This window comes from Lepidochelys kempii, chromosome 26 (genome assembly GCF_965140285.1).
Source record: "Lepidochelys kempii isolate rLepKem1 chromosome 26, rLepKem1.hap1, whole genome shotgun sequence".
In the NCBI taxonomy this organism is placed as follows: Eukaryota; Metazoa; Chordata; order Testudines; family Cheloniidae; genus Lepidochelys; species Lepidochelys kempii.
Window position 1 is genome coordinate 14,006,889 of NC_136405.1, and position 22,533 is coordinate 14,029,421.

General features: G+C 54.7%; 2 protein-coding genes across 2 annotated transcripts in view; one reads left to right on the top strand and one right to left on the bottom strand.

Annotated features, from left to right (window-relative positions):
• Positions 1-5,763, bottom strand: part of LOC140903698 (hexokinase-4) — a 42,638-nt gene extending 36,875 nt beyond the window's left edge. Inside the window, exons 1-2 of the mRNA XM_078850635.1 lie at positions 5,587-5,763; positions 4,580-4,777 (exon numbers count right to left, since the gene is read on the bottom strand). The gene's annotated coding sequence lies outside the window, so the exon portion shown is untranslated. The remainder of the gene's footprint in view (positions 1-4,579; positions 4,778-5,586) is intronic.
• Positions 5,764-21,579, top strand: YKT6 (YKT6 vesicular SNARE protein). Its single transcript, XM_073325396.2, is given in 9 exon segments — positions 5,764-5,796; positions 5,799-5,943; positions 7,129-7,255; positions 13,360-13,442; positions 15,680-15,780; positions 16,595-16,699; positions 17,312-17,377; positions 18,155-18,256; positions 19,476-21,579. Coding segments are annotated over 9 exon segments (798 nt in total). The 3' UTR covers positions 19,512-21,579.
• The last annotated feature ends 954 nt before the right edge of the window (positions 21,580-22,533 follow it).

Consider the following 22,533-nt stretch of genomic DNA (forward strand, 5'->3'; position numbering starts at 1 on the left):
TGGAACAAGGCTGGACAGTAGACAGCCAAGCCGAAAAGCAGGCAAACAGCCCAATCGGAGATCCGAACCATAAGCCTTCCTGACAGAGCTGTGCATCGCTTCCCCGGGACTAAACATCCTGGGCACAGAACCCCCCGACCTGCAGAACCCCCGAGTCCCCTCTTCCACACCTTGGAGGAGCTGTGATCTTGCCAGATCTTGTAGATTAAAAGGAACCGAGACTGCTTGCACAGGACCTGAGCCTACAGCGGCTGTTGCACGGGGGGACCCGGAGGGGGAGCTCTCTCTTCTGAGCCAGTGCTGGCTCCAATCCGGTGCAAGGGGGCACTGTAATACCGGGAGCAGCGTGGGGAGGTTCGGTAGGGGGCACTCTCCCCTCTGTGTCAGCCTCCCCTCTGTGCCCACCATTTGCCATGTGCGTCCCCCTTCTGCGCTCTTGGCACGGGGACGGCACCGAACGTGCCGGCTTCCAGGTGAAGCAGAACGCTGACGGCCAAGCTACGCGACCCTGGGTGCAATCTCATCACAACACAGCAGCACGGACACCCAAGACTGCCGTCTGTCCGGACACCCCACGAAGAGTTGCTTCACTAGCGAAGCTGGAAATTAAAACCTGAACATTCAAAGGCGCCTTCTGAGTTTGGATGCCTCAGATTTTGGGTGGCCAAAATTGACCCGGGCACTAACTGGGTCTCCAGAAATTGAGACATCCTTGAAAAATTGGGTGTCAACTTCCCTGTCAGCAGGATCTGGAGTCGAGTGGAACAAGGGGTGATGGATGGGCACTAAATGAAGCTGGGGTTCCCAGAAAGGGCTGCCTTTTGCAGAGGTGCACCGAAGGAGTCCACCATGGGCTTAGGATGGGGCCTACTGATTAATCAGCTATCCATCCAGGCAGCACCTTCATCGCCCCACAAAGCTAAGGGAAAGAGACAGAACTAGATATGTTACCTTCTCCTTCTTGGAGCTGTCCATCCTGGTTCTGCGATCCAGCATTGGGGCAGCTGTCCGCAAGGGGTGGGCTGCTGGCAAATCTGTCATGCACTGAGTCAAAACACACACCACCACTTGTTTCCTTGCCCCGGAAATATTCCACCTCTTGCCCCTGAAGCAGCTGGTCCTGGGCTGAGAAGACAGGTCCCCCCTGCTGTGCTTGTGAATCCTCCACTTTCCCCGCTGGTTTATTTCAGTTGTAGGCTGATTGTTTGGTTTCCTCTTTTCTAGTACGCAAAATCAAAACCAAAGCAATTCTGCTCCCGTTTCCCCTTCTTTCCCTGGACTTTGTCTTGCCCCAGCCCCCAGGATCTCAGCCTCCTTCTAGTTTGGGGGTTCACTTGGTGGGATGGGGTGAAGGGACGTCCGTCACGTCGGGATCCATTTTGTCACCCTGCATCTTGTCAGAAGAGAAGCAACGAGTCCCTTCCTGGCGACTGAAGGTCTCCTCCTCTCCTCGGGGTAATGGAGCATGGGGGATCAGCTTCACTCACCCACCTGCCCAGTTCCTCCAGTCACTTCCCAACCTACCAGGAAGTTTATTTACTTTTTCTCTTGCTGACACCCTCCCATTTTTGCCCTCAAAGGGGTCCCACGTTGCATCCTGAGATCTTGAGATTAACTTCGCATTACTGGGGCAACCAGGGAAATCCTGCTGCTGTCCTGCTTCATCGAGCCCCCTCCCCATCTGTCTGTTAGGGCTCTCATGCAGAAGGCCACCGCCATGGTGATCAGTCTTCCTTCAAATTGTCATAACAACCACTTTATCTCCTTGTTACTGCGGTAACCACTCCACTGAAAGACTTAGCAACCTGTTCTGCTCCCATGGTGACCATGTTGGGTCAGAGAAACCCACTTCCAAGTGACAAAGGTTAAAAAAGAGGAGGAAGGTGCTTAGATGAGAAGTCTGAGCAAAGGCGAGGGTAAACGGGAAGCATCTGCTGTGACGGGAATGAAACCAGGGTCCAGCTCTGCATTGCTCCCCTTTCAGAGGCCAACGAGATCTGGAATAGGCAAGGAGCCGCCTGGCCCAGCGATCCTGCTAAGGCACAGTCCTGGGATCACAAATGAAGCCCAGACAGTTATTTCGTTCTTGAAGCTGAGCACAGCCAGCGCGAAGAGGAAAACAAGGCAGTTGCCCCCAAAAGCTTCCAGTCTAATTCAGACGGAGCCACTGATGTAACACACCAGGTTACAGAGCACACCAGCAGGGCAGCAGATCTCTTAGGAGGCTTTGCAGAACATGTGGTGGCATCTCCGTCACTTGAAGACTTTAAATTAAGGCTAGATGTAGATATAATGTAGCTCTTACAGAAGCTCGGGGCTTGATGCAGAAATTTTGGGGTGGGGTTCTCTGTTCTGTGGAGGAGGGTACACAGCAAACAAGCCTCACCCTTGAGTATGGTGGTGCTATCACTCCGCTATAATATTGACTTGAAACCAAGATGGGTAGATCTGTATCGCTTCTAGTGTGGATGCAGTTACCTCAGCACATCCGTGCTTACCCTGGTATCAAGGTGATGACCCTGGTACAAAGGGCCTTACTCACGTATAGTGGGGCTCATACTGGTATAGTGTGTCTACCCTGGTATAGTGGGGCCCAACCCAAGTATATTGGGGCTCACCTCAGTATAGTGAGGCCTACCCCGATATATTGAGGCAGATTCTGGTATATAAGTGCTCACCCCAGTATTAGGGTTGACAGGCACCCGGTCGAAAAGGGACCCTGGCAGCTCCAGTCAGCCCAGCTGACCACGTCCAGTTTGCCGCAGCAGCTGGCAGAGCCCCCTTGGCCGTCCCTGTGCCTAGGAGCTGGCAGGACATGCCGGCCACTTCCGCGAGCTGCCTGAGGTAAGTGCCGCCCAGAACCGCACCCCCTCCCACACCGCAACCCCATTCCCCAGCCCTGAGCCCCCTCCCGCACCCAAACTCCCTCCCAGAGCCCGCACCCCAACCCCCGCTCCAGCCCTGAGCCCCCTCTCGCACCCAAACTCCCTCCCAGAGCCCGCACCCCAACCCCCGCTCCAGCCCTGAGCCCCCTCCCGCACCCAAACTCCCTCCCAGAGCCCACACCCTCTTCCATACCCCAACCCCTTGCCCCAGCCCTGAGCCCCCTCCCGCACCCAAACTCCCTCCCAGAGCTCGCACCCCAACCCCCGCTCCAGCCCTGAGCCCCCTCCCGCACCCAAACTCCCTCCCAGAGCCCACACCCTCTTCCATACCCCAACCCCTTGCCCCAGCCCTGAGCCCCCTCCCGCACCCAAACTCCCTCCCAGAGCTCGCACCCCAACCCCCGCTCCAGCCCTGAGCCCCCTCCCGCACCCAAACTCCCTCCCAGAGCCCACACCCTCTTCCATACCCCAACCCCTTGCCCCAGCCCTGAGCCCCCTCCCGCACCCAAACTCCCTCCCAGAGCTCGCACCCCAACCCCCGCTCCAGCCCTGAACCCCCTCCCGCACCCAAACTCCCTCCCAGAGCCCGCACCCTCTTCCATACCCCAACCCCTTGCCCCAGCCCTGAGCCCCCTCCCGCACTCCGAACACCTCAGCCCCAGCCCAGAGCCCCCTCCTGCACCCCAAACTTCTCATCCCCGGCCCCACCCCCAGCCATAGCCCTCACCCCCCTGCACCCCAACCCCCTGCTCCAGCCCAGAGCTCCCTCCCACACTCTGAACCCCTCATTTATGGCCCCATCCTGAAGCCCGCACCCCCTCCCACATTTCCAACCCCCTGCCCCAACCTGGAGCCCCCTCCCACACTCTAAACCCCTTGGCCCCACCCCCCCAGCTTGGAGTCCCCTCCTGCACCCCAAACCCCTCATCCCCAGCCCCACCCCAGAGCCTGCATCCCCAACCGGAGCCCTCCCCCTCCCCCTCCCGCACCCCAACCCTCTGCCCCAACCTGGTGAAAATTAGCGAATCAGTGAGGGTGGGGGAAAGTGAGCAACAGAGGGAGGGAGGAATGGAGTGAGCAGGGGTGGGGCCTCAGGGAAGGGGCAGGGCCTCAGGGCAAGGGTCAGAAAGTTGGCAACCCTACCCAGTATGTTGAGGTTGATCCCTGTCTGGTGCGCCCACCCCAGTATATTGGAGCTGACCCTGCTATATTGGGGCCAATCCTTGCATAGTGGGACCCAGCCCAGTATATTGGGGATGACCCGGTGTATCAGTGCTCACCCCTGTCTAGTGGGGTTCACCCTGGTATATTAATACTGACCCTGGTATAGCAGGGCCCATTCTGATTTATTGGTGCTGACCCTGGTATAGTGGGGCCCATAGAATCCTAGGACTGGAAGGGACCTCGAGAGGTTGTCTAGTCCAGTCCCCAGCACTCATGGCAGGATTAAGTATTATCTAGACCATCCCTGACAGGGGTTTGTCTAACCTGCTCTTAAAAATCCCCAATGATGGAGATTCCACAACCTCCCTGGGCAATTTAGTCCAGGGCTTAACCACCCTGACAGGAAGTTTTTCCTCAAGTCCAACCTAAACCGCCCTTGCTGCAATTTAAGCCCATTGCTTCTTGTCCTGTCCTCAGAGGCCAAGGAGAACAATTTTTCTCCCTTCTCCTTGTAACAACTTTTTATGTACCTGAAAACTGTTATCATGTCTCCTCTCAGTCTTCCCTTCTCCACGCTAAACAAACCCAATTTTTTCAGTCTTCCCTCAGAGGTGCTGTTTTCTAGACCTTTCATCATTTTTGTTGCTCTTCTCTGGACTTTCTCCAATTTGTCCCCATCTTTCCTGGAATGTGGCACCCAGAACTGGACACAATGCTCCAACTGATGCCTAATTAGGACAGAGTAGAGCGGAAGAATTACTTCTTGTGCCTTGCTTACAACACTCCTGCTAATACATCCCAAAATGATGTTTGCTTTTTTTGCAACAGTGTTACACAGTTGACTGATATTTAGCTTGCGATCCATAACCCCCAGATCCCTTTCCGCAGTGCTCCTTCCTAGGCAGTCATTTCCTGTTTTGTATGTGTGTAACCGATTGTTGACACACAACCTTCCTAAGTGGAGTACTTTGCATTTCGATTGTTGACACACAACCTTCCTAAGTGGAGTACTTTGCATTTGTCCTTATTGAATTTCATCCTATTTACTTCAGACCATTTCTCCAGTTTGTCCAGATCATTTTGAATTTTAATCCTATCCTCTAAAGCACTTGCCACCCCTCCCAGCTTTTAGTCTGCGGAAGAGAAGAACGAGGGGGGATTTGATAGCTGCTTTCAGCTACCGGAGAGGGGGTTCCAGAGAGGATGGCTCTAGACTGTTCTCAGTGGTGGAAGAGGACAGGACACGGAGTAATGGTCTCAAGTTGCAGTGGGGGAGGTCTAGGTTGGATATTCGGAAACACTTTTTCACGAGGAGGGTGGGGAAGCGCTGGAATGGGTTCCCTAGGGCGGTGCTGGAATCTCCTTCCTCGGAGGTTTTTAAGGCCCGGCTTGACACAGCCCTGGCTGGGATGATTTAGTGGGGGATCGGCCCTGCTTCGAGCAGGGGGCTGGACTAGATGCCCTCCCGAGGTCCCGTCCAACGCGGACAGTCTGGGGTCCTAGGATCCGCCTACTCTCCCTGCCAGCATTACTCAACCTGGGGGCGTGGACCACTGGGGGTCCCCGAGGGCACTCCAGGGGGGTCCGCCGGCGCGGCTGATACCCCCCCCCCGCCAGCCCTTCCCAGCGCCTCCTGCACACGGCGGAACAGCTGTGCGCCCGCAGGCGGCTGTAGGCGGGCGCTCATTGGCTGGGTCCCCCAGCGGCCGCGGGCATGCGCAGTGCGAGAGCGCCCCGTGGCACTGACCCCCCCCACCCTCCCCGCCGCCGGCACTTCCGGCCGCTCCATTTTGCTTCCGGGTCAGCGCGGGGCGGCGGCGGTTCTTTGCTCCGCCCACTGCCCCGGCCGTCGCAGCAACCGCCGGAGCCGACCCCCGGGGTCCGAGCGAGCGAGGTCGGGCGGGAGCGGGAGTCTCCGAGCCCCGCGCGCCGGGGGGGCCGCAGCCAGGCCCTGCTCTGCGGGTCCGGCCGGGGGGGGGGCTCTCGGGGATGCGGGGGGCGGTCCGGCCTGGGGGGGGGGATCTCGGGGATGCGGGGGGCGGTCCGGCCGGGGGGGGCTCTCGGGGATGCGGGGGGCGGTCCGGCCTGGGGGGGGGGGATCTCGGGGATGCGGGGGGCGGTCCGGCCTGGGGGGGGGGATCTCGGGGATGCGGGGGGCGGTCCGGCCTGGGGGGGGGCTCTCGGGGATGCGGGGGGCGGTCCGGCCTGGGGGGGGGGCTCTCGGGGATGCGGGGGGCGGTCCGGCCTGGGGGGGGGGGCTCTCGGGGATGCGGGGGGCGGTCCGGCCTGGGGGGGGGGGCTCTCGGGGATGCGGGGGGGGCGGTCCGGCCTGGGGGGGGGCTCTCGGGGATGCGGGGGGCGGTCCGGCCTGGGGGGGGGGCTCTCGGGGATGCGGGGGGCGGTCCGGCCTGGGGGGGGGGCTCTCGGGGATGCGGGGGGCGGTCCGGCCTGGGGGGGGGGGCTCTCGGGGATGCGGGGGGCGGTCCGGCCTGGGGGGGGGGGGCTCTCGGGGATGCGGGGGGCGGTCCGGCCTGGGGGGGGGCTCTCGGGGATGCGGGGGGCGGTCCGGCCGGGGGGGGGGCTCTCGGGGATGCGGGGGGCGGTCCGGCCTGGGGGGGGGGCTCTCGGGGATGCGGGGGGCGGTCCGGCCTGGGGGGGGGCTCTCGGGGATGCGGGGGGCGGTCCGGCCTGGGGGGGGGGCTCTCGGGGATGCGGGGGGCGGTCCGGCCTGGGGGGGGCTCTCGGGGATGCGGGGGGCGGTCCGGCCTGGGGGGGGGGGCTCTCGGGGATGCGGGGGGCGGTCCGGCCTGGGGGGGGGATCTCGGGGATGCGGGGGGCGGTCTGGCCGGGGGGGGGGCTGGCTCTCGGGGATGCGGGGGGTGGACCGGGAGGTGGGGGGTGCAGGGGGTGGTCTGGGCTGGGGGGGGCACTCTCGGGGCAGTCCAGGAGGTGCGGGGGGCTCTTGGGGGTGAGGGGGGTGGTCTGGTCTGGGGGGGGGTGCTCTCATGGGTGAGGGGGGGTGGTCAGGGCTTGTTTCCTGGGTCTCTTCACCGGCCCTGACTCCGACCTTCTCGCTCAGGCGGCTGCTGGGAAGGCACCAGGATGAAGCTTTACAGCCTAAGTGTCCTTTACAAAGGCGACCCCAAAGTGCACTTGCTGAAAGCTGCCTTCGACTTGTCCTCCTTCAGCTTCTTCCAGAAGACCAGGTGGGTCGGTCCCTGAGGTGTTGGCTGGGGAACTCCCTCCCCTGTGCCGAGCGGCCGCCTCCCTGGCTGGAACAAATAGCTCCATAAGGGCGATCAGGGGTTGGTGCGCAGGCTTGGGGGGCTGGGATTCAAGCCCCTGCTCTGCCACAGGCTCCCTGTGTGAACCCCAGCAAAGGTCGATCCACAAAGGAAGGTAGGTGGGTGCCTAAATCTCATTTTTGGTTTCACAGACTGGGGACAAACCCCTACCTATCATGAGTACAGGAGGCAATCCAGTAAGCAAGCTCAGAGGCTGCCTGCTGGATTAGGTCCCGTTCAAAATCTGGCCAAAGAGGAGGAAGTGGTCTTCATACCACCCCCCTTTATAACATTTAGCCCAGTGGTTAGAGCACTCACCTGGGATCTGGGAAACCTCAGTTCAGTTCCCCCTCTGCCTGATGGGGAGAAGGGATTTGACCAGAGGTGTCTCCTCTCTTAGGGGGGTGTTCTAACCCCTGAGCTATGGGGTATTGTGCTGTGGGGCTCTCTCAGTTCTTCCATTTGGTGCTATTCCTCTGTGGATAAATAGTGACACACTGGTTGGAGAAAGGGGTCTGCGTCATGTGTGCCCTGCCTCCCAAGTGAGTCCTCTAAGCGTCAGGCTGCAGTGCCATTCTCTCTTTCACACCCAGTGGCTCGTTCAGTATTTATTCCCAGTGGAACAGTCTGTAAAACAGGGATGCTTGACAAAGCCCTGGCTGGGATGATTTAACTGGGAATTGGTCCTGCTTTGAGCAGGGGGTTGGACTAGATGACCTTCTGGGGTCCCTTCCAACCCTGATATTCTATGATTCTATGATGCTAATCTGTCCCTCTGGGGTATGGTGAGGGTAACTGCATGAGAGATTGTGTGGTGGTCACATACTACAGTAATAGGGCCCATAGAAGCACCTAAGATGGGTAGAACGAACATCCAATACGAGTGACCTTTTAAATGGGTGAATAAGGTGGTTTTTTATTATCACAGCAAAAGGCCTGTGAATAGATCAGTGCCTGAGCTGGTATGTTTTGCAGGTTTTACAAGGCTGATGCACTGGGGTATACAAAATAAGAGAGCATATATGGATGTGAATTGTAATCCATATCCTAGATAATGTGTCAACAGATCTGTTTAGTCTCACAAGCTTCTCAGCTCATGAAGAGACTTGAAAAACAAATGGGAGATAATTTGTGGGTTTCGCTTTACCAATCCAGCTGGAGCGATCAGTGTATTTGTATTTAGCAATTGCTAGTATTGTCCCACTTGTGATAACATACTATGTACTTTGCTTAAGGTGTTTAGTTGTGTAGAGACTACTGCTGATGGTTCAGGCCAGAGTGCTCAAAGCTAAATGCTAATCCCAGCTCCTTGTCATCCTGGTGATTCACAATGCTCTCAGCATTAGGGTGTAATCTGTACTTGCAGAAGAGTTTACCCATGTTACCCTTACGTCAGTTAACCTGCGCTAGAAGTACAGCCCCCAACCATTAAGATGGGGTAATACCCCTAAAGCTTTTGAAAGAAGTAGTTGTATTCGCAAGTGCCTGACTGCAAAACAACTTCCCTTCTAACCTCCTGGTTTCAGATGCTCATAATTTTAAGAAACATTTGCCTTCTGCCCTGAAATTTTCCATGCTTGGTGTGTGTCCAGAGGTGACTTTTGAAGCAGGAGCAAACTCTCTCTTCTGTGGTTCTGATGTGCGGGAGGGCAGAGTGAGTTTGGAGGAGGAATACCATTGTTGGAATTTATTTTATAAATGTTTACTTCCTTTGCCAAGGTTACACAAAAATAGCTGAGATTTGAAGCTTGGCCATTACTTGATACTTAGGCCTGCTGGGGCTTTTACTTGATGGTGGATTATGTTAGGGGGATTTTTTTAAAAGATAAGCATTAAACAAACGCACTCCTGTGCTCCTTCTGCGATTTACCTGTGCCTAAGGAAGCTGTACCCCTCTGACATCATTACATATTTTCCCTGTTTGGCATGACCAGAGATCTTGCATGTACGAGGGCTGATGCATGAGGGGAAACTGCAATTTGCTAATTGAAATAAAGTTAATAAAATCCTCCTGGAAGAACTGCCTTAATGTCAGAGGCAGAAGAAAATCACAGATGCAGGAAAAAGTCACAGATCCTACAATTTGTCCAGAGTCGTTGCTGCGTTCTACAACAGGCTGCTAATGGGAATTTATTTTTTTTTAAAGAATCAGTTTCTTTTTATTTTCAAAATTTACAATCGCCTCAATGTAAATTGATCAACGCTAGTAGAATCCCAGGGAGTCCTGCCGTATCTCCCCCTAACTCAGGCCCACTCAGATGCAAAGACGACATAAAGAACAGGTAGTTTTCTCTTACTCATTTAAAAAAAATCTCAATTGTGGGGGAAAATAATTTCCCCGCCTTATTAATTTGACTGCTTTACACATGCATAATCTTGTACTGCTTTTTTTTCCTTGCTAGTATCCCAATCCTGCAAACACACACGTGCTTAACTTCGTGTGCACAAGTAGCCCCTTTGAATTCAGTGTGTAAACGCTTGCAAGCAGTATTAAGGATTAACAAATTTGGCCTAAAATTTGAATTTTGTCTTAAGTTTTTAGTGTCTCCTGGTCCTGGAAAGGTACTAGGATTTTAAAGTGAATGTTTAAATGCTTTTTTTAATTCATGGCAATCTTGTCCAGTGATCTCTTTCATGAGACTTACTAAAATGTCATAATTAAACATGGAGGGGCAGGTGAGGGAGAGAGACTGTGATCAGGTACCTCACAGAGTACCTAATTTAACGCCCCACCTGCACTTTTTTATCAGAATTGTAATTTGAGTATTTTTCAGAATTGTCACCAGGAATTAGCAGCCGTGTTAGTCTGTATCCACAAAAAGAACAGGAGTACTTGTGGCACCTTCGAGACTAACCAATTTATATGAGCATAAGCTTTCGTGAGCTACAGCTCACTTCATCGGATGCGCTCAGATAAATTGGTTAATCTCTAAGGTGCCACAAGTACTCCTTTTCTTTTTACCAGGAATTAGGTTTGTGTTGTGTTGTAATCAGACCTTGGTCTTATTCCTTAAAAATCTGCACGTGCCTGGAATTTCAAATTCATACATCATCTGGCAGCCTGTATTACAAAACCTGAGACCAATAGGAATGATTCTGCAGTCTTTCATTTCAAGCTCCGATGGAACACTTTCCTGAGCAAATTTTCCCCTGCAGGTTTTGGAAGCCTTATGTTGCAGTACTGAGAATCTGAAAGTGAAACTGACTTTTGATTCCCCTTTGTCCAGACTGGGAGTAATGCAAAAAGTAAATAGTAACAAGTGAATTGACTACTTAAAACTTTCACTTTCAATAATTGAAAATGGGCAAAACAAACTGGCTAACTACACATTAACATTGTCACTTTATAGCAGTATATGATTGCATTAATCCATATATTTCATCTAAGTTGTATATCGTAGAGGTGGGGGTGTAGAAACTGTCTAAATGTGGAATCCATTGCAACAGCGTGGATTTAAACGAAACTTGTGGTCTGAACAAGTATGTGCCGAGAATGGTTTGTTATAAAGGCAGCTTTCTGTGTACTGGAGCTTGAAAGAGGGCAGGAGAGCTGATGTGGGGAAGATGGCTGAATAAGGCAGCAGTAAAGGAGCTATAGGGGGGTGCAAATTATCCTTTCCAGAAGCTGTTTTTGACTTGAGTTATTCAAAAAGGCCAGGTAGCATACCTGAAAATAAAGTATGGGACTCTGGGCTTCTGGTGGGAAGAGAGCATTGCATAAAGGCCATACTTGCTACCTTTGGTTGGTTAGTCTGTTCTAATCTGTGTTTTACTCCTGGGGAGTAGTCCCACTAAAACCAGTTGTGGGGCTTGAAGTTACCAGATTCTTAGCTAGACTCTAGCCTCCCTAGTGGGATTTGGGACTGTGCTCTGACTAGAACCTGCTGATCCTTGCACCTGAAGCCCCTAGGAAGAGGGAGGTAGCTGGGATTTTGGCCTGGTGGACTCTGCTTAGAAGCACCATCTTTTATATGTCTGACTAGTAGGTGTCTGATAAATGTGAATGTCCACATCCTGCCCCTTCCCCCATGCAAACCAATAGCTGAAAGGGAGAAGAATTTCTCTCTTCTCAGCCCTCCAAAGCCTCCTGACAATTGATGGAGTGTACGTTTCTGCTAACAAGCATGGTGCTTCCTTGTGACTAACTCCAGCACCTGCCTGTGCTCCTAGTCTTCCCCAAGAGCAGTGTGAAACTGACAGAAGTCTTGGCAGTTTCACAGCTGCTTCCAGGATTCTAAATGGAGGGGTGGGTTTACATCTCTCCCCAATTGTTTCAGTTTGCAGACTCAAGACACGGCTATCTGTTTATTCTTGGTTCCTGTTTTCAAGGCTATCCTTATAACTGAGAGGTCTAGAAATAATGTACTTATGAAATGAAAGCCTAGATTTTTGCAGAGTCTGAGTATACTATGCAGGCCCCAAAAATACATCAACCAGGATGAATGTATGACACGTCTATTTTAGTGCCACTTCACGCCACATTAGTGAGACTGCTTTGGGATGCAGTGCACTTGCTTTTAAAGCCGGAACAAGAGGAAATACAACTTGAAGACAGCTTTGAGGAAAAGAATTTGAGACTAAGAGGAAGATTAAAGGCACTTGAATGTTTTTAAACTGAAATGGTGGTGAACTTTCACCTTCTTTCCCCTTCCCCCTCTCCTTAAAGGCAAGTAAGTCTTTTCCTTCCCTCCTTTTATGGGGTTAAAACCAGGAGAAATAGCTTTTGGGGCTCTTCCATGTTAGTAATGAAGACTTCTGCTTCAGGTGTTCAGTTACCACTAAAATGTCTGTCCTGCACTCCACCCCTGCACAGTTGCTCTGGGATCTGCATTAAGTTAGTGTCTTTCTCATGCATCATCCCCAGTAATAAAGATTCTCCCGGCCAAACAGACTCTATGACACTTCTGGAAAGCCAAGGAAGGTCAAGTGATTAGACCTTGGTAAATTCCAATGATGCACAAAAAGGGATTAAATTCAATTCACTCTCCCCGAATGTCTTGGCACTTTAGGGCTCTCAGGAGTAAAGACAAGCAATTAATTTTTAGTCACTAAAATCAGGAGGTCTCTTTAAATACGCACGGGGCAGATCTTAAGTTTGACAGTGTCAGTTAACTTAGTTCCTAAGTCAATCAGGGACAAATTCAACTTGGAGATTAGAAAACTCTGATAAGGCTGTGAAATGGGAATGGTCGAATGAAATTTCTGGGCTAAAGTCAGGTGTCATGGTTAGACACTTGTGGACAGGATACTTTAAGAGAGTCCTTCCTGCTGGACTGATTGACCAAGAGGGCCTCTCCCTGCCACTGCACCTGTAGATCGCCTACTGGAAAGTAATCGTGAATACCACCCGTGTTCCCAATATCTAAACCACTGCACAAGCTTAGGAGTTAATAGAGAACCATTGTAAGATACTGGGGCTTGATGGAAAGAGAAACTTACGTACAGTATATAAGAAAGCAGAATGCCTTAGCAGTGTGTGGAAAAAGACCCTCTTCCTGGAGACCACCACTTGTGTCCCACACGCTGCTCACTGGCATTCCTAAGAGAGTAGGCTAGGATGAGAACTGAGGCTTCATGCACACCTTTTAACGCTAGGCAGCAAAGGTGCGTTGCCTTCTGTGTAGCCCTGTCTATGGGAAACGCTGCAGGCCGAGCCCCCGCCCTTCAGTTCCACGCAGTACGCATACTGAAGTGCATATGGTAGGGCTGGGTAGTAACACAGACCTGTGAGTTAATTTATGTTCATCAGCAGAGCCAGCACTGGTGGTCTGGGTCTGTAGTTGGCTCCTGCTAGTTGGCCCGGTTCTCAAAGTGGTCAAGGCGCTATCCTGAGTGCAAGATTTAAAGGAACCCTTTTTATTGGTCACCACAATTTTCCCATGAGCACCTGCTCTGCAGTGAGTTAATACAGCAGCTGCTGGCAAAGTCGTTTTGTTCTCGGCACCATTGTGGCGATCGGTCTGTTTGGGGGTGGGGAGATGCTAGTGTAAGAGAATGTTAAGTAATGAAATGCTTTGTGTTTGCAGTGTTCAGGAATTCATGACCTTCACGAGCCAGCTGATTGTAGAGCGCTCGGTGCTGGGCAGCCGAGCATCAGTGAAGGAGCAAGGTAAGAGAGGACGCAAGGGTCTTGATTGCGCAGGGTTACGAAGGGTAATGTACCGGAATGCAGATTTTCTGTATCTTGCGAGATACGGAGCAGCTGTGTGCCTTGGAGAGTTTAATTCTTTTCCCTGGGCATCTGCTTCTCCAGAGACTCTGTTGCTGGCTACTGTCCCCCTCCCTTTCATTGCGATCGGTAGGAGCTGTTTCTCTGGCTACACAAGTCATGCAGGATTAGTCGAACATCCGGCCTAAATTGCTTGATTAAATTGCAAAGCACCTAATGCCCAATGAAAAGTGGGCGTCTGGAGTCCTGGCTGGATGAGGCACAGCTCTTAACATCCACCCTGAGGTGTGGCATGACTTGTAGGAGTTTCCACAGTGGCAGCCACATCATCTACTGCTGTAGTACTGAACATTCCTGGCTGCTGATGTCACGGCCTCTCCTCTGCCCAAGTAGCTCTGGCATCCCCTCGTGGCATTGTGGTGTGTGCATGAGAAATCTGGCACCAAAGGGTTAACCATGCCTATCTTTTGGGTGTGTGCTGTAGAGCAGAGGTTCTCAAACTGTGGTCCATGGACCGCCAGTGGTCCGCGGGCTCCATTCAGGTGGTCTGCGGATAGTTTCCTCTAAGGTGCATGTCTGGGCGGCCGCACACAAGAGAATGAAGGGCCACCCACCTAATTAGTGGAGCCGCACAGGCGTGGCTCCACTAATTAGGCATCTGGACCCTGGAGAAGACACACATGTAAAGTGAGGTGGTGGCCTGGGGGGGGGGAGGGGGTAGGAGGCAGGTGGGATGGAGCAGTGGGGTGAGAAGAGGGGGTGGGGGAATTTGGGACATGCAGGGCTGTGGCGGCCAGAGAAAGAGGCGACTTTGCCCATCTTCAGGGCTGCAGCTGCCGGGGAGAGATGGCCCTCCTTCCCAGCCTCAGCCGTGGCAGGGGAGAGAGGGCACATCCGTCGCATTAGAAAGGTAAGTCTACTGACATGAAAATATGAGTTGTGGGCTTTTATTTGTACAACAAAAAAAGCTAATTATTATTAAGGTTTTTTTTATATAGCACTTTTATCCAAAGTGCTTTACAATAGTTAGCTAATGGTACAAACAACATTTGGAAAGATCATTAAGTGGTCCTTCGAGACCCTCAGCAATTTTCAAGTGGTCCATGGAGAAGAAGAAAAAAAATTTGAGAACCACTGTTGTAGAGTATCTGGGAACTTCCTCCGTTTGTAGAATAAACTCGGGGTTCCTGAGTAGCCATATTGGTCTCTGATTGGCAGTTTTGATTCCATCGGGCCAGGAGGTGTGCAAAAGATTGCAAGGTGGGAGGGAGTCTGGATTTCAATCCATGCTGGACCCCAGCCAAGTCAATGCTGACTGGTGCTTCTGCTGTCCCAGCTGGAAAATCAAGTAAGCGCAGGAACCTGCCTGACTACCAGATGCTGCTTTTGCGCTTCATTCCTCACCTTACCCTAACTCCACACAAGCCTTGCCGCTGAACTGAGCCTCACATGTGCGCTGCCTGAACTCCCCTCTCCAGCCCACAGAGCTGCTCAGATCTTCCTGCTGTTACTTTCATCCCCAGCCCTCTGCTGGCTTCTCCTGCGTAGAGTTCAAACTCCATGTCCCTGTGCTCCAGGCTGTGAACTGTGATGCTCCACCTGATACAGCCCTTGTCTTCTCTGCCATCACCTGTCTGCCGAAACTCCTGACTCCTAGCCTCATTCCGTACACCTCCCTGTATGCCACATCGCCTTGCTCCAAATGTTCTAAAATCTGTGTTCTCACTAATAGTATGTAATAGTGAGTCATGAAATATTAACCCCCCCAGAACCAATAGAATGTGTAACGCAAACAACCTGAATGGCCTAGTTGTATGTTACCTCCCTTCCCTGCCTTTGTTTAACTTAGATTGTACACGCTCTGCCTTGGTTACATTTGTCATGCACCATGCCTGCCATGGGGGAACAGAAATGATCTAACTCACTCAGCACTCTTGTGTGCTGCCCCTGGTCTTCCCTGGGGAGAAAAGCATTGCATCCCCTTCTGCTTCCTTCCTAGTGAAACCCACATGCTGCCTCTGAGCTAAACGTTGCCAAAATGTGATCTTAGTTTGGACAGCGGAGTGCTAGTCCATGACAGTTGGCTGATTTTTACATGTGGGTTGCTCTGAATGCTGCTTGATGACGCCATGCTGTGCACTTCTCTGTGAAACCTTTGCCCTTGGTCTTTGGTTCAGAATACCTCTGCCATGTGTACGTGCGGAGTGACCGACTGGCTGGAGTGGTGATTGCAGACAACGAGTATCCACCGCGCGTGTGTTTCACCTTGCTGGAGAAGGTAAACTCAATTTAGGGTTCTCTTTGTTTCTGGAGATGAGCTGTGCAGCTAGGACGATGCACGGCAGGAGGAGACTTCAACTGTGTATTCAGAGTCCTGAATATGCTTCCCTTTTAGCTGAAAAGCGACTTGCTGCTTGGGCATTTGAGACTCTACAAATCTTTTCTTGTCTGCTGACATTACTGTCACAAATTAGCTACATGATGATGGTAGGAGTGAGCGGGGTAGGATCTGTTCAGGCCTAAGACTTCTTCATGGGCTGGGTGATGCAGTGGGTTAATGCATTTTACCTTGGCTGACCTGGGTTCAATCCTGATTAGACCCCAAGAAAGAAGGGTCTGATGCTCTTAGCCTGATACTTAGTGAGTATTTGTTCTCACAGAAACATTCTGCAGTCTGGCCCAGGCTTTCAAGTGGTCAGAACTGGTGCCTGGATGTTACAGTTCTGTCCGACTTGTATCACAACTTGCATGGCCTCTGTCTGTGTTGTATGGTCACTGTTAGTCACGCATCTGGATGCCAGGGTGTCCTGCGTGTCCATGAAGACCATGGGGCTCTTAGGAGAGGGGAAGTCCTTGGTATGTTATCTGAATTCTAGTGACAGTCTCCTCATGGGACACTTTATATACTCCCAGCTTGCATTCCTCTGTAGGTTGCAAGACAGGAGTTGGGTCCCAACCCTCTTCTGTCTGTTGGTAGAGAGCAGGATGCCAAGGAATGACTCTTAACGGTTCTGAGATCTCAAGCCCTGTTGTGGGTGTCTGAGTGGAGAAGACAGCTGGGTGCTCACCACTGGGTTTGCTTTGCATTGCAGGTGCTGGATGAGTTCTCCACGCAGGTCAGTAGGGCAAACTGGCCCTCAGGCTCTCCAACTACGATTAACTATGCAGCCTTGGACGGTTACCTTAGTAAATATCAGGTATGACATGCATTTACTGACTGTCTGGATGTCAGAAGGCAGAGAAGCAGTAGGAAAAGGGTGGTCTTAGTGGGTAGGCTGCTGGCCTAGAACTTGAGAGTATCGGGTTCAGCTCCCTGTTCCCCCAGGCTTCCAGCACATCTGTTAGTTGTGCCGGGCTTCAGTTGCCCATTTGTAAAATAGGGCCCGAAGCTCTGCCCTGCCTCTCGGGGTAGAGAGGGTCAGTACGCCAGCAGTAGTGAGGTGTCCAGCCACTGCAGTCATGGGGCTGGCGGAGTGCCTAAGGTGAATGAATAGGTCTGTTCCCTCTCACTGCTCAGACCAGCTCTGCAGTCTGCTCCTGGCCTCTAGGCCTTCCTGGCAGTGTGAGGAAGGCCTTTAGCTGGGAACCCCCAGCAATCCCACTGAGAAACATCAGCTCCATTTGCAGCCTCCACAGGGGCTTGTATCTGGGCAGGGTAAAAGACGGTCTCCCTGTGCACCCGCAGGGCGTGGAGTGCTTTGAGGGGGGCAGTCCAGCTTCCTGCTTGGCTGCGTCTGGGCTCATGGGCCTGCAGACGCTGTCCTTGGAATAGTGTGTCTACGTAATGTGCTGTGTTCTTGCTCTCCAAGAATCCCCGGGAGGCAGATGCAATGACAAAAGTGCAGGCGGAGCTGGACGAGACCAAAATCATTCTGGTAAGGGCTGCGTGCATGGGAAAGGGAAGTGAGGAGGGCTTCCTGGGGCAGCCGCTGCTGTGAACCCTTAGCCTCCGTGGGGGCATTTGGCTGTCTCCTGGGAATTGGTGCTGTCAGTCTGGTACTAGACCCTGCCTGAGGACTGTGCTGCGGACACCCCCTGTCTCCATTCATGAAGTCAGCTGAACCCAACTCCAGACTGGCCTGAACTCCTGGGATGGCTTGACTGTCAGGAGTTGTGTGGGTTCCCAGCCATTACTTGGAAATAAGCAGATGTGTTGGAGTCTGAAGTTAGCTTGATAACCGTCCACAGACTGCATAGGGCAGGCTGGATCACATAGCACCAGACTGTAGGGCTGCATTTGAGTCCCAGGTATCAAGCTGCCAGGGCACCAGGGAAAAGAGCAAAGGCATTGGCTATCCTCCCCTCTAATGGGGGCGAGACTGGGAAGCAGGGGACTTGAAGGACCCAAGAAGTCACAAGCCCATGCGAGGCCTCTTCGTGCTCTTTACCCTGGATTTCCTTGTGGCCTCCCAGGGCGGGCAAGGTGGCATCGCCATTCACACATGCGATGCGGTGTCCTGGGAGCTAACCACGTGGTGATTGGAAAGTGGCTGGCGCGCAGCCTGGCGAGGGCTGGCGCGCAGCCTGGCGAGGGCACGGAGAGCCAATAGCCCAGCTGGGGAGAAACTGAAAGTATTTGGCCCTGGTGCCGTCACAGCCGCTGGGTGAGGCGCGGGGGTCTCAGCTCTGGTGTCACTTCTCGCCCTCTGCAGCACAACACCATGGAGTCTCTGCTGGAGCGCGGGGAGAAGCTGGATGACTTGGTGGCCAAGTCGGAGGTGCTTGGGCTGCATTCCAAACACTTCTACAAAACTGTAAGTGGCTCGGCACGGCCGCCCAACAAGCATGAGGTAGGGGGTAGCGAGGGCAGAGGGCCAGCCGTGTGCTGCGCCAGGCCAGCACTTGGCATGACTGAGCAATTTACCATGGGCAAAGCTCCAGACATAAATCCTGTTAAGTAGGCACTCAGATATTACCCCGGTGTCTGATGTAGGGCAGGCTGGGGCCCCGGATGCCGGGGCTGGCTGGCTAAGGCTGAATCTAGCTTAGTGTGGGTGCTTAAGTGTGGAGGAGAAGTATGTACCAAGACTAGAGATGGTCATCTCCTTGGGGCTGTTCTCTGGTCCCAGCTGCCAGGAGCATGCTTCTCTTTGGCGGGAAGGCTGCAGCTTTGCTCTGGGCTGCAGGGATTTCCACTCAGAGTGCAGTGCCCCCTTGTGCCAGGGCTCTGTGAGCTACCTTGGCTTCCAGCCGTTTTATTGTTTGCATGCACCAGTGCCTCAGAGACCTCCTCCTGGAGCCAGCCCCCATTGTGCCAGGTGCTGAGCAAAGCTGGTCCCTGCTCCGAAGAGCACAGTGACTTCTAGGTGAAGCTAAGGTGCTCGGTTTGTTTGCAAACTCCCTTAGTGAGTCTTTGGGTGACCCTTGAGGTGGGTGTTGATGGGAGGGGCAGAGGTGGCGGGTTCTCAGAAATACCCTTCCCTCTGCCTTGCTCCAGCAAGCCCAGAGTTGGTGACACGGCACAGGCTACCCTGCTGAGGTTTGGAAGTGTCTGAGCTGCTGACAGGGCAGCGATGTCCCCATGCCCAGCCCGAGGCAGGAGGGCCAGGCATTACAGAAGTGCTGTGGCAAGGGGGTTTCCCAACAGAAGAGGATAATATGTGTGGGAGGGGGTGGAACTTGGAGTGGAGGGCACTGAACTAGCTAAAGCCATGGCCTTGCAGCTGTGCTCAGTTCTGCTAGTGAGCATCAAACACCTTGGATGGGTCACAAGCCCCGCATAGGTCACCCCCTCCCAGATCCAAACCCAGCCTGTCCCACAGCTGCTCCGACTCACCGGCCCTGTAGCACAGGGGCAGTGGGCAGGGTTAGGTGTCCCTGTATCTTGCTGACTTTCTGGCACTCGAACTGCAGGGTGCTCGCAGTGTGAGCTGGCCTGGGAGGAGCCGGCTGTGAGCCCAGTACATGGGCTCTCAGCCTGTCCCCAGAGGGCAACTCCACCGAGAAGCCTCTCAGTTCTTCTTTCCTTTTCAGGCCCGAAAGCAGAACTCGTGCTGCGAGATCATGTGACCCAGCCAGCTGAGACCGCTGCTCCCAACCGCCTGGCCTTCTCTCACGTTCAGACCTTTAAAGTACATGGGACAAAAAGACTGTCTGTGGGTGGGGATCCCCGGTTCCAGGCCACACCACTGCGGGCGGTGGGGCTGGGACAGGGCTTTCTCGGCACCCCAGGCCCGTCTAGTTAAACAGCTCTTCCTCGGAAAGGCCAGCGAGGCTGAAGAGACAGCGTGACCATTCTCCTACCAGCCCTTTCTGGCCCCGAAGGGCTTGTTGCTTTGACCTCTGGCTTGTAATTGCAGCGCTGAACTGGCCTGGGGCTCTCACTCCTCATCTCCAGAGATCAGACGCGGACTGCATTCTAGTCACCTTGTTGTTTACAATCATAACACTAGAGAGGGACTCCAGTAACTGAGACCAGCCGATGCCACTGCCCAGTGTTCGACTCCTACCCACCCCGTGACTGAAGCCTTGGGCGAGGGGCCTGGTTGCTTTGGGCCTCTGAGGAGCGTTGAGAACAGGCGTCAGTGTTGTGGGATGTAGCCTTGCTGCTCCCAGGAGTGCTCAGACTGGAGTCTCGGCCAGTCAGGCCTGGAATCTGTCTTGCCACCGGCAGTGAGCAGAGAGAGTCCCCGGGGGCGGGGGGGGGGGGTGGCACAATTTGGTGCGGAGCAGCAGGAAATGCTGTCGTTTTTGCCTTTCGCCCTGTTCCTCGCCCAGGGGTTGGTGGGTCTCTGCCCTCCATGGGTCTCTGGGCTGTCTCACAGTTACTGTCTGTCCTCCGGCCTCTCGTCAGCCAGCATCCCCATCACTTCGTCCTCGCCTGCGGCTCTGGCCCCCCGGGGCTGTGCTGTCTCCCCCTGTGCCAAGTGTGTGCCGTGTGCGTGTGCCATGGAACGTGGGTCTCGCTGATCTGCCAGGCCCTGAGCTTCCTGCTGGCTGGTGGAAAAACTAGACCATGATGTTCACGTCCCCTCTCCCTCTGGAGAGGGAGGCTGAGCGGAGCCCACCCCTTCGATCCTTCCATCCTGTCCGTGGAGCTGCATTTTCTTCCCGCCTTGGACCTGCCTCTTGCTTATCCTTGCCTTTGCCCAGCACTGATGTACTGGGAGTGGGCGGGGGGAACCAGCATCCTTGGGTGGGGCTCTGAAAGGGGAGCAATCACCTGGGGAGGGGCACCAGGCAGACAGTAACAGCATGCCAGGCACCCGCTCGCTGCATGGAGGATGTCAGCCCCACTCTTGTGGGCAGGTTGAGCACCTGGCTCGTCTGCACATGGGAGAGCGGCAGCGAGCCAACCTCGGGGCGGTTCTGCTGTGCAGTGGGAGGTGACCCGAGCGTGCGTGCCCTGGGACGCTGCTCGCGGGCTGTGGGTGCCATCCCTGGGGCAGCGAGAGCTCACTGGCCTCTGCTTTGGTCACCTGGGGGGGGCCTCGCTGCACTTTGGGCTGGCTCTGTTGGGGCTGGGGAAGAGCAGGACAGAGGGGCATCAGCAGAGCATGTGCCTGCTTGCCCACCTGGTGCCATGAGCTGCACATCCAGCCTGGGACTCAAGGCCACTGGACCACGTGCTAAAGCCATGGCTTGGTAATGCTCTGGGGGTGGGTGCTCCTGGCAGAATCCTCAGCTGCACCCTGTGCCTGGCGCTGCTCTCTGAGCAAGCAGGCAGGGAGCCAGCCCCAGGCATGGCAGAGCCACCCTCTCCATGGGGGTGACTTCCTCCCCACTGGAAGTGTGGAGCTGGGCCTGTACCGCCTGGCTCTCCGAGTGCCCTCTTGCCCCTCGCGTTCCCAGGCCCGTGGCATTGGCCTTTTCCCTCATGTACCTGGTGTCTGGGCCTGAAGGGTGTGAGCCCAGCCCTGGGGGAAGGAAGGAAGAAGTCCAGCTCCCAGCCGTGCCCCTGGACACTGTGATGTTCAGTGGCCATGTTGGCTCTGCACTCCATCTCCCCACTCCTACCGTTTCCAATGGAAAAGCTCTGGCTAGCGGCCGTGGAGACTGTGTAACCGTTGCCTGACTTCTCTGTACGTGATGTTGGCTGGCCTGTGCCCGTCTGGATAAAGTTTGTCTTCTTGCCGTTCTCGGCTGGCTTGGGCTCTCATTCGTACTCCGGTTCTCCAGCCGGCTGACCTGGGCCTGTAGCCTGCCAGATCTCCCAGTCCCTGGCTGGCTGTGAAGCCACAGCCCTGGCCACTTGTTGGAGGCGGGAGGGTACTAGGTACAGCTGGAGTGAGTGCCCCTCCACTGCCTCTGGGGCCACCGGGCTTGCCGCTCTCTGAGCCCCTAGGTTCCCCTGTGCCCTACAATGTGGGCAGCATTAGCCCAGGGCCTCTTTACCTCAGCCCCTGCCTGAGGACAGAGGCATCCATCTAACCTCCCTGTTCCCTGCTCGGGGGGCAGTGGAGCCCTGGGGTGACCCTGTAGCAATTTCTTCGGCAGCAGCCCCCACCCCAGGCCGGGCTGAGCCAGTGCCAGACCTGGGAAGGTGGCGGGCAGAGCGGAAATGGGCCTGGGCCCCGGTGAAGAGGGGGTGGGAGGATGCTTCTCACAGTTGGGGCCCCTTGCTGCCCCATTAAGCCTCGGAGCTGGAGCCTGCTGCCTCCCGCTGCTTGGGGCCAGTGCAGCCGCCCCTTGGCCTTCACCATCCTGAGCGGTGAACCAGCCGTGCAGCAGGGCTCTTCGGCGCCAGGGGTCCCCTCACACCTGGGCCCTGGGGGGTCGCTGGATGCTGCGCCCATCTTCAGCGAGGCCCATCCTTTGGGGCACCAGCGGCTGCCCTTGTTCTGTGTCAGGATCTCAGGCAGGGGGGTTGAATGTGGGCCAGCTGCTGGTTTTCACTCTTCCCCCTCCAGCCCCGTCTCTTGTTCCCTCGGGGCTGCCTTGGGCACGAAACCACCCGCTTGCTCTTAATGCAGACACCTGCCTATTCCTGGGGGCATGCACCGGGCCTGCTCCCTATGCCGCTTCAAGGGCTCCTGGCCCAGGGGCCGCCTGCCACAGGCAGGCCTTGGCCTCCAAACCCAAGCCTTTGCTT